This window comes from Arachis ipaensis, chromosome B05 (genome assembly GCF_000816755.2).
Source record: "Arachis ipaensis cultivar K30076 chromosome B05, Araip1.1, whole genome shotgun sequence".
NCBI lineage: Eukaryota > Viridiplantae > Streptophyta > Magnoliopsida > Fabales > Fabaceae > Arachis > Arachis ipaensis.
The window spans coordinates 119,822,444-119,834,436 of NC_029789.2; the positions used below are offsets into that span (position 1 = coordinate 119,822,444).

Consider the following 11,993-nt stretch of genomic DNA (forward strand, 5'->3'; position numbering starts at 1 on the left):
TATATGTCAAACAACCATGTTGACATGGAAGTGAGAGTAGCGGGTAGCGGTACTTGTTGGAGGGCAATGGGCTTCTATGGCTTCTCTGAGAGCCAAAATAAACAGGAAAGCTGGGAACTCTTGAGAACACTTGGGCAAACATCTGATATGCCATGGATAATATTCGGTGACTTCAACCAAGTGATGAGACAACAAGAGAAGCAAGGGGGAAACCAAGTGAATTATTCCTAAATTAGAGACTTCCAAGAAGCGGCACAAACGTGTGGATTGCTTGATTTGGGATATGTGGGCTACCTTTTTACATGGTCCAATGGACAAGATGGTGAGAAGAACATACAAGAGAGAATAGACAGAGTCTTTGCTAATAGAGAGAGGTCTGCAACATTTCCAAAGACGATGATCCAGCACCTGTTCAGATATAAATTAGACCACTGTCCGATCTTGATGGACCTAGCCGGTGAAGTATGGAAGAGGAAGAATGGTCCTAGAAGATTTAGGTTCGAGGAGATATGGTTGTCAAATGAAGAATGTGAAACAGTAGTGAAGGAGGCTTGGGAGTCTTGCCAAGGAAGCATTCAAGAAAGGATTGGAAGTTGTAGCAAGAAATTAGACCATTGGGGACAACAAAATTTTGGTGACATTCCAAGAAGAGTGAGGAGAGCCCAAGAGAGGATCAATCAACTAAATTCTATCTCCTAAACAGAAGATGTGATAAAAGAAACAAAGGAGAAAGAAGCAGAATTAGATGAGCTATTGAAGATGGAAAAAGTATGGTGGAGCCAAAGATCAAGAGCGACCTGGTTGAAGCACGGAGACAGAAATTCAAAATTTTTCCACCAAAAAGCATCACAAAGAAGAAAAAGGAATAGAATTGAAGCGATCACAGACGATGTAGGCATAAGGTATGAAGATGAAGATAAGATAGAAGAGGTCATGATGGGCTTTTTCGAAAATCTGTTCAAATCAGAAGAAACACAGAATGAGAAGAAAGTGGCTGATGTGGTTAAGGGGAGGATAAACAAGGACAGATTCAAGACTCTCAATGCGGCATTCACAAAAGAGGAGATTTTCCAAGGCCTTCAACAGATGCATCCTACAAAAGCACCGGGCCCGGATGGATTACCGGAAATTTTCTATCAAAGAATGTGGAAAACTGTGGGAGATCAAGTGGCAAATGCAGTGCTTAAGATTTTGAATGAAGGAGCAGATCCGATACCTATTTACCAAACCCACATCTGTTTGATACCAAAAGTTGAGAAGCTGAAGCATACAAGGGAATATAGACCAATATCCCTGTGTAACGTCATCTTCAAATTAGCAACTAAAACTTTGGCAAATAGGCTGAAGTCAATCCTTTCACAAATAGTTGAAGAAAATCAAAGTGCATTTGTCCCGAGTAGGCTTATAACAGATAATGGTATGATTGTGTTTGAAGCTTTCCATTACATGAAGAAAAGGTTAAAAGGAAGAAGAGGTCTTAATATGAAGAAAGCATATGATCGAGTGGAATGGAGCTTCCTAAGAGAGGTCCTGATCTCAATGGGGTTCCCAAACAAGTGGTGCAAAAAGTTTAGAATTTCATTAGCACTACCTCCTTTTCAATACTATTAAATGGTACCCCTTCCAAAAGCTTCAAGCCATCAAGAGGATTGAGGCAAGGGGACTCCCTATCCCCATACCTCTTTATCCTCTATGCTGAAGCCCTATCGGGAACCCTTATTAAGGCACAAAACAGTAGGCTGATCCACGGAATTAGAATCTCAAGGAATGGACCTGAAATAAACCATCTATTCCTCGCCGACGATAGTATACTCTTCACTAGAGCCACTAACCGAGACATTCAAGCCACCAAGGAAGGCCTGATTGCATACCAGAGGGCCTCGGGACAGCGAATAAACTTGGAAAAATCGGAGTTATCTTTTAGCCAAAACATACCAACTAACAGACAGAAGCTTATCCAAGAATGTTTGGAGATAAAGGCTGTACAAAGACATTCCAAGTATCTAGGGCTTCCTACTTTTGTTGGGAGATCTAAGAAATAGGTTTTTGAGCATGTCCAAGACATAGTGTGGAAGAAGTTGAAGGGGTGGAAGGAGAAGTGTCTATCGAGGGTGGGAAAAGAGGTGCTCATCAAGTCCGTCACGCAATCGATCCCAACATACATAATGGGATGCTTCAAACTTCCGGGCGGCCTATGCTAGCATATTGTGTCTATGACCAACAGATTCTATTGGGGCTCAAAGAACGGAGAAAGAAAGATTCATTGGATAAAATGGGACAAGATGTGCCTACCAAAATAGAGCGAAGGATTGGGATTCAGAGATATCGAAGCTTTCAATATGGCATTTCTTGCAAACAAAGTTGGAGATTGATTAGGAACCCAGATTCATTAGCAGCCAAAACCATAGAATGCAAGTACTTTAATAAAAAAAATTTTCTAAGCTCGAAGATTGGTTTCACACCAAACTATACTTGGAGGAGCATTTGGCAAGCAAAAGGAGTGTTGGAAAGGGGAGGTTGTTGGGAAGTTGGAAACGGAAACAATATCAAGATCTGGAAGGACCCCTTGTTCCCAAAACGAAATGGATCAAAAGTTTGGTCCCCTCCAAAGATTCTTGAAGCAGATGCAACAATTGCAAAGCTGATGGCAACAGATGCCAAAGAATGGAATAAAAGGCTAATAAACTAGATATTCCTAAATTTTGAAGCAAAACAGATTGTCAAAATTCCTATTCCCAGGTCAGATTAACCAGACAGGTTTATTTGGAAGAAAGCTAGAGATGGAAATTTCAAAGTCAAACTGGCCTATCATGAAATAAAAATCCAAAACAAGAACCAACCATACAATTCAAGCATAGACCAAGAGGAAGAGAATACCTGGAAGTAACTATGGAAAATTAAAGCTCACCTAAGAATACTGAACTTCATGTGGAGACTCTTACACTGCTCCTTGCCAATGAAGAAGAGCCTGATGAACAGAAGAGGAATTAATTGTTCACCGATCTGCACCAGATGCTAGAATGAGGAAGAGACTGAGGAGCACATCTTCAGGGATTGCGAATTTGCAAAAAGATTCTGGTTTGCCTCCCCGTTCACCCTTAGAACTGAAGCTGGAAGGGACACAAACCTGAAAAAATGGATAATGAGTACAATAGAGATTCTTTAGAAAGAAGAAAAGGGAATGTTCTGTACCATGCTGAATCAATTGTGGAAGGCGAGAAACTCCATGGTGTTTGAGGAAAGGGTGTTGCAGATCGAAGAAGAATTGGAAAAAGTTAGATCCCTCTTTAAGGAATTTTGGCAAACCCAGATCAGAGAGGAAACGAGGACAAGAAGGAATGAACAGGAGCATCCATTAATGCAAAATTGGGAGTGCCCACCAAACTCTGACTTGAAAGTTAATGTTGACACTGCAATCTTCAGAAATTTTAATGGTGGTGTGGGAGTGGTAGTTAGAGACAATTGGGACCAAATAATGGCAGTAGCTTCATGGGTCATACCATACCCACTTGAACCACGAGAGGCAGAGGCTTATGCAGCCTTTGTTGGTATAAAATTAGCAATGGAGTGTTATTTTACTAATATTATATTAGAGAGTGACAATATAGGTAGTGAATGCTCTCAAAAAGCAGGTAATTTGGACTCTTGTTTTGGAACTTTCATTATTGATGCCCTAGACCTAGTAAGTAATTTTAGATCAGTTAGTTTCAATCATGTAAAGAGAGGTGGAAACAAAATTGCTCATGAACTAGCATAATTAGCACCTACCAATCCAAATTCTGTGTGGATAGAGGATGCTCCTGTTCATGTACTCAATTTGGTTTGCTGGACCTTTTGGTTCCCGTTAAATGAATTCCCTCCCTTTCCAGTTAAAAAAAACTAGCACTTGGGCCAGTTGGTAAACAGCTTAGTTAAACTCCTTTTGATAAAATAACTTAAACAATAAATGACTATATTAAAAGTAACTTATAAATAAGTTATTTTGTTTTTGAGTTTTTAGCTCTAAAAATGCTTATTTTATAGAAATATGATAAAAAGTAGTAGTATTATGAGAGAAGTCTTTTTTTTTAACTTCTCTATAAACTCCTAAATAGCTTCTTAGAAAGCTGCAATTTGGTTTTGAAAATTGCACCAGACATTAATACTACTACTTTTCATAAGTCAAAAGTTCAAAAAAGTTACTTTTGAAGTTTCCCAAATGGGTCCCTAATCTATAAAAGAAAAGTGAGTAATCTCACATTATTAGATGTAATTTCACATCATTAAAAATATTAATAAATATCTCGTTTACACTGTAAACGAGATACATGTATCTGTAAATATAAAAATATATTTTCTGAAAATAACAAAAATATTAATAATATCAATAATTCAAACTTTTAGCATGCAATTAGTACTTAAAAATATTGGTAGAAGAGATTAAATTGGATATGTTTCGTCAATTAGTACTCAAAAAAAGTACATAAAAAATTTTAGATTAAATTATAGATCGAATTGGATTGATTTAAAAATAAAAAACTCGTACAATGTTCAAGTTCCATGATGAGAATAAATACGGTAATTATGCCCACTCTAGAAATTGAAAGAGGGGAAGCGTTAAATTGATGGATAAATAAAATAGAAAAAAGAATGGGGAAATAAGCGTTTTAATTGTGTGTTAGGGAGATAAATAAAACAAGAGAAAGAGTGGGAGATAACCATTTGCCAATTATTAGGAGAGGTTGATGGGGATAAATAAAATAGAAGAAAAGTAGGAGATAACCGTTTGCCAATCGTTAGGAGAGGTTTGTCAATTGTTAAGAGAGGTTGATAGGAATAAATAAAACAGAGGAAGAGTGGGAGATAATCGTTTCAATTCTCTTCTCATTTTTTTCTGTTTTATTTATCGTGCATCAACTTCATGTTTCCCATCCTTTAAATATATTCTGATACAACAAACAAAATTTGAAATATATATGTTCCTACCCTGGCCCAATACAATAGCCAGGCTCAATCAAGTTTAAAAAGCCCAATCCAAAGGGTTGGCCTTCACTGATCACCCGACTTCCCCAAAAGAAGTCGGATTCGACATGAGCTCGCAGATGACACTTATTCAAATAAGTAACTACCTCCTAAAATCTCTCATCCACTTCTAAAAAAGATATCTCAACAACCCTAAGATAAGAGGACGATTATCCAGCATCAGAAGTGGAACTACTCCAACGGTGTTTATTGGCTCACCATCTATAAATACACTGAAGCACTTAGGTAAAACTAAGTTTTAATACTCTAACCTGCTTACCCCCTTGCTAACTTAGGCATTGGAGTGTCTTTGCAAGTACCACCTCCCATCTCTTGGAACACACAACTCGAACGGAGGCTCCCAAACATAAAATAAGTCGGATTCCACCCTCTTCTAGTGCTTGGGCCTTACAAATAGGACCAACTACCATCCGGTTCTAGGTAAGCCCAGGAACATTGGCGCCAATGCTGGGGACCTGGAAGATCGACCAACGATGGCAGACGACCAACAAGAAGATGGACATACCGCATCGAAGTCTGAGCAAGAGCATTAAGACGCAGTCAACAACGGCAGAGCAATAATATCCTTATAAGGAATGGAAAGACAGCATGGTGAAGGCCCCTCCAATACACAGGGACCAAAAAAGATCTCCTCTGTTGACCTAATGGGACTATTACATGGTCACCAAGGTCGATTGGAGCAGCTCGAATAAGAACTAGAACGACAGCGCGAAGCGGAATAAAGCTTAAGGAGAGAAATCGAGCGACGAAGAGAGCTTGAGAAAAAAACTCTCAAGGCTGGAATCCAATCTCCAAAATAAGGATTGCCGCAGAGATCGAGAAGACACCCCTTTAGGGGAAGAGGACCCATTCATCGAAGATAACATGAGAGCTAAAGTTCCCAGAAACTTTAAGAGCCTTGACATGGACCTGTATGACGGGACGACTGACCCGAAGCACCACCTCAGTAATTTCAAGTGTCGGATGTACTTAGCCGACACATCAGACGCCACTCACTGTAAGGCTTTTCCGAAAACTCTAACAAAGGCGGCCATAAAGTGGTTCAATGGCCTTCCCCCAAGGTCGGTAACCAGCTTCAATGATCTCTCACGCAAGTTCCTAGTGCGATTTTCAATCCAAAAAGACAAGGTCAAGCACACTCCTAGCCTGCTAGGAGTAAAATAGGAGGTCGGAGAACCCCTAAAAGGCTACACAGAAAGGTTCAACAAAGCGTGCTTGGAAATCCAAGATTTGCCTACCGAAGCAGTAATAATGGGCCTCGTTAATGGACTCTAAGAAGGACCCTTCTCCCAGTCCATCTCAAAGAGACACCTGACTTCCTTAAGCGATGTGCAGGAACGAGCTGAAAAGTACGTCAATATGGAAGAAAACGCCAGGTTAAGAGAACCTAACTGTCGACTAGGGCATCCCAACCAACCAAAAGAAAAGGAGAGGCAACCCAAGATAAAAGAAGAAATCGGGTCTGAAAGGCCCAGAGATATCATTCCTACACTCCCCTACGAGTTTCCCTGGTAGATGTTTAGAGGGAAATCTGTCATACTGAAAAGCTGCCTCCCCCATGAACAATCAAGAACAAAAAGGGGGAAGCTGCAATGAATACTGTGAGTATCATAAGTTGTATGGACACTCCACTAATGATTTCTATGACCTGAAAAATGTGATAGAAAATTTGGACAGAGAAGGTCGGTTAGACAGATATCAAATGGAAAGGTCGGACAATCATGGGAAGAGAAAAAGAGACGATGAAGGTCACAGATGAAGAAGTCCGCCCCTACAAACCCCCGAACGACATATACATATGATATCGGGAGGCTTTGTAGGAGGAGGGGTGACCAAATCATCTAAAAAAAGGCACTTGAAAGAAGTTTACCAAGTCGAGAATGAAGGACCCGACCTTCCAACCATTTCTTTCACCAAAGAGGACGTACAGCGTATTGTACCTGGGCATGACGACCCAGTAGTAATCACCATGATTCTCGCCAACGCTCACCTACATAGAACTCTGGTGGACCAAGGGAGCTCAACGAACATCTTGTTCAAACCAGCATTTGATAAGTTGAGATTGGACGAGAAAGAGTTAAGGGCCTACCCTGACACTCTCTTTAGATTAGGAGACACTCCCATTAAGCCGCTGGGTTTCATCTCCCTGCACACCACTTTTGGAAAAGGGACGAAATCCAAAACTTTAAGCATCGACTTCATCATCGTCAATCTAGCTTCTGCCTACAATGCTTTAATAGGAAGAATGACCCTAAATTGGCTTGGAGCAGTGGTTTCTACCCCCCATCTCTGCATGAAGTTCCCAACACCGGAAGGGATCGCTACCATCAGAGGAGATCAGAAGTTGGCGAGAAAGTGTTACAATAAAAGCCTTAACCTGAGAGATAAAGGCAAAGAAGTCAATACCATCGAGCTCGAAGGAGTCCAAGTTAAAGAAGAGCTACGACCACAGCCAGGAGGAAGGACCGAAGAAGCACAGATCGGGCAAGAGGTCGGAAAAAATACCAACATAGGAGCTAGTTTAGCAATGGATCTGAAGCAGAAACTGGTACAACTCCTACAGGAAAATTCCGATCTTTTTGCCAGGAAAGCTTCCGACATGCCTGGGATAGATCCCGAACTCATGTCACATAGACTGGCTATTCATCCGGGATCCCGACCTGTTCAACAAAGAAGACGGAAACTAGGACCTGAGTGGGCTCAAGTGGTCGAAGAGCAAGTACAAGCCCTATTGGAAGCAGGCTTTATTAGAGAAGTGAAGTACCCGGCCTGGTTGGCAAATATGGTGCTGGTAAAAAAACAGAATGGCAAATGGAGGATGTATGTCGATTACACGGACCTTAACAAGGCATGTCCAAAAGACCCATATCCTCTACCAAACATTGATACCCTAGTAGACTCCAGCTCGAGGTATCAATACTTGTCATTCATGGACGCTTACTCGAGGTATAACCAAATCCCGATGTATAAGCCAGACCAAGAAAAGACGTCATTCATCACGCCTAGAGCAAATTATTGCTACGTGGTCATGCCATTTGGATTAAAAAATGCAGGAGCCACCAATCAAAGGCTGATGAATAAGGTGTTTGCACCCCAGTTGGGAGAGTTAATGGAGGTGTATGTAGACGACATGCTGGTGAAAACTAAGGACGACAACAGCCTCCTGAATGACCTCTCAAAAGTCTTCGCCACCATAAGAGCACACGGGATAAGATTAAATCTCGATAAATGCACCTTCGTAGTGGAGGCCGGAAAATTTTTAGGATTTATGCTAACACAAAGGGGGATTGAAGTTAACCCCGATAAGTGTAGAGCCGTCCTAGAAATGAAGAGCCCGACTTGTTTAAAGGAAGTCCAGCAGTTGAATGGCCGACTTGCAGCTTTATCCAGGTTCTTGGCAGGATCAGCATTAAGATCCTTGCCACTTTTTCCGTACTTAGAAAAGGCTTCCAGTTCGAATGGACTCTTAAATGAAAAAAAGCATTCCTGGAGTTCAAAAGACACCTAAGCCAACCTCCAATTCTTACCTGACCAAAAGCAGGTAAAGAACTCGTATTATACTTAGTTGTTGTGGAAAAGGCTGTGGCATCAGCTTTGATATGAGAAGATGAGGTCGGACAGCATCCTGTCCATTTCACAAGCAAGGTGCTACAAGGCCCTGAACTAAAATATCAAAAACTTGAAAGTTCACATACGCCTTGATAGTAGCATCCAGAAGGCTTCGGCCTTATTTTTAATCTCACACCATAAAAGTTTAGACGAACTAGCCCATGAAGCAAATCTTTCAGAGAACAGATGTTGTAGGTAGAATGGTTCAATGGGCTATAGAGCTATTCGAGTTTGATTTGAGGTACGAAACTCGGACAGCCATCAAAGCCCAATGCCTCACTGACTTCGTGGCCGAATACGCAGGAGATTAGGAGGAGACCCCCACAACCTGGGAATTATACGTGGACGGTTCCTCCAACAAAGTTGGAAGTGGTGCAGGCATAATACTAGCTAGCCAAGAAGGAACACAAATAGATGTCTCCTTGAAATTTGAGTTCCTAGCCTCAACAATCAAGTAGATTATGAAGCCCTGATTGCTGGACTAAAGTTAGCTAAAGAAGTCGGAGCAACTAAAGTAGTCGTCTTCAGCGACTCTCAAGTCGTGACTTCTCAAATCAACGGAGAGCACCAGGCTAAAGACCAAAACATGAAAAGGTACTTAGAAAAAACTATAGAATATCTTGGGCGATTTCCTGAAACCGAGGTCAGGCATATAACTCGGGATCTCAATAGCAGAGCAGACGCCCTCTCCAAGTTGGCAAGTACCAAGCCTGGTGGAAATAATAGGAGCCTGATCCAAGAAACTCTCCAAGAACCTTTAGTCACCAAGGTAGACACCAAGCTAGCTGTCTTAGAAGTCTCCAGATTAAACCTTGGTTGGATGACTCCCTTGATCGAATACTTAAAATTCGACATCTTACCGGAGGAAAAAAAAGGCCAAGAAGATTCGAAGGGAAGCACAGAACTACACACTGGTGAAAAGTGTCCTATACAAAAGAGGAATATAGACACCATTATTAAAATGCATTCCGACTTCTAAGATAGAAGAAGTGCTAGACAAAGTACACAACAATATCTGCGGAAATCATCTCGGGGCAAGATCTTAAGCCAGAAAGGTTATTCGAGCTGGAATCTTCTGGCCGACCTTACAAAAAGATGCCACCGACTTCATGAAGAAATGTCAACCATGCCAGATGCATGCCAACTTCCACGTCGCTCCCCCATAAGAGGTAATTAGTATAACTTCTCTATGGCCTTTTGCAAAATGGGGACCGGACTTACTCGGACCTTTTCCTCAAGCACCTGGACAAGTTAAATACCTCATAGTGGGAGTAAATTATTTCATGAAGTGGATTGAAGCAGAACCTTTAGCTACCATCACAACACAGAGAAGTCGGAAGTTTCTTTATAAGAATATCATTACTAAGTTTGGAGTCCCACACTCCATCACCACAGATAATGGTACCCAATTTACCGACTCTACCTTCAGAAATTTGGTGGCCAGCATGAAGATAAAACACCAATTCACCTCGGTAGAAATTCCCAAGCAAATGGGCAAGTCGAAGCTGCTAACAAAGTTATATTAGCAGGGCTTAAGAAAAGACTTCAAGAAGCAAAGGGAGCTTGTGCTGAAGAGCTCCCCCAAGTATTGTGGGCCTACCGAATACACCTCATTCTACTACTGGAGAGACACCCTTTTGACTCGCCTATGGCATAGAAGCCATGATCCCTGTAGAGATCAACGAACAAAGTCCAAGGGTGAGATTTTACGATGAGGTCGGCAACGTTAAAGCTCACAAAGAAAAACTCGAGTTACTCCCTGAAATCCGAGAACAAGCCCAGATACGAGAAGCAGCGTTGAAGCAAAGGATAACGAACAAATACAACAAAAAGGTCATTCGAAGAAGCTTCGCCTCAGACGACTTGGTCCTGATCAGAAATGACATCAGTGTAAACAAGTCGAGCGACGGGAAGCTCGCGGCAAACTAGAAGGGACCCTACAAGATAATTGAAGTCTTAGGAAAAGGGTACTATAAGGTGTCCGACCTAGGAGGATCAGAGCTTCCCAAATTGTGGCACGCTTGTAATATGAAGAGATATTATAGCTAGAAGTGAACCTCGCTCCCTGATGTGCTCTTTTTTCCGACTCCATGGTTTTTTCCCAGAAAAGGGTTTTCCTGGAGGGGGTTTTAACGAGGCACCACAGCGAGGGCTAAGGGGTAGAAATTCCAAACCCTTAGTAGCAAAAGCATCCTTGAAATCCTTGAAAATTCATATCACATTCAGTAATAATATCTTTCTTTATATTATTCTCTTATCTTTCTGACGTTGAGATTTTTTGCTAGTAAAGAATTTCATAAAAACAGTTGCGTTGTAGATATAGTCTCTAAACCAACAAAAATCCCTTCGTACAAACGTTTGGTTGTCACAAGTAACAAACCCCTTAAAAATTGTTAACCGAGTATTCAAACTTCGGGTCGTCTTCTCAAGGAACTGCAAGGAAGTATGTTCTTATTATTGGCTATAAAGGTTGTAATCGGGGTTTAGAAGGTGAGAAGCAAGTGATTTGAATGACAAGTAAAGTAAATGGCAATTAAAATAAATAAGAAAAAGAGCAATCATAAACTGAAAATACCTCAATTATCATTAATTCAAATAATAATCTGTAACATGGAATAATTCATAAATTTAATTATAAAAGTATATAATCAACTCAAGTGCTGGAATAAATAAAAGTGAAAGGGAAGCTAAAATAAAGAAACGTAAAACCTGGATCGAGAGTCACTCTTACAAACTAAGAGAAGTCCTAAATCCTAAGAGAGAGAGAGGAGAGAACCTCTCTCAAGACTAAATATAAATCATGGGAAGTAAAAATTGGCGAGCTCTCTTTTGAATGGATGCATTCCCCCACTTTATAGCCTCTAGTCTGTGTGTTCTGTACTTGGATCTGGGCCAAAAGGGCTTCAGAAATCGCTGGGGGCGTATTCTGTAAATTCTGATACGTGGCCTCTGTCACGCGTCCGCGTGGGTCACGCGGTCGCGTCATCTGGAGTTTTCCTTGTGGCGCGGTCGCGTCCGTCACGCGTCCGCATCGAATGCGCTATGCTCAAGTCGCGCGGCCGCGTCAGTCATGCGGCCTGTAACACCTAACTATTAAAATGTCACGCTTCCGGCTGCGCCACTCTAATAGCTCGAGTATTACGATGACTTTTTAAATATTTAATAGTAAAACATGAGCCTGTTTAAAACTTAAAAACCGAATATTCAAAACTTCTATCCATCCATTATAGTACTGTTTACACTACTTACAAATAATACATAAATATATATACATCATACCAATATGCAAACTTCACATATGAAAACTCCTATCCCTCTTGCAAAAACTGCTAGAAATAAAGGCGAGGGAAAGACAAAAACTA

The 11,993-nt window shown here is 41.1% G+C and overlaps 1 protein-coding gene across 1 annotated transcript; it reads left to right on the forward strand.

Annotated features, from left to right (window-relative positions):
- Window positions 3,194–3,757, forward strand: LOC110272089. Its single transcript, XM_021123905.1, has one exon. It carries the CDS (start codon window positions 3,194–3,196, stop codon window positions 3,755–3,757), a length of 564 nt encoding a protein of 187 aa, XP_020979564.1.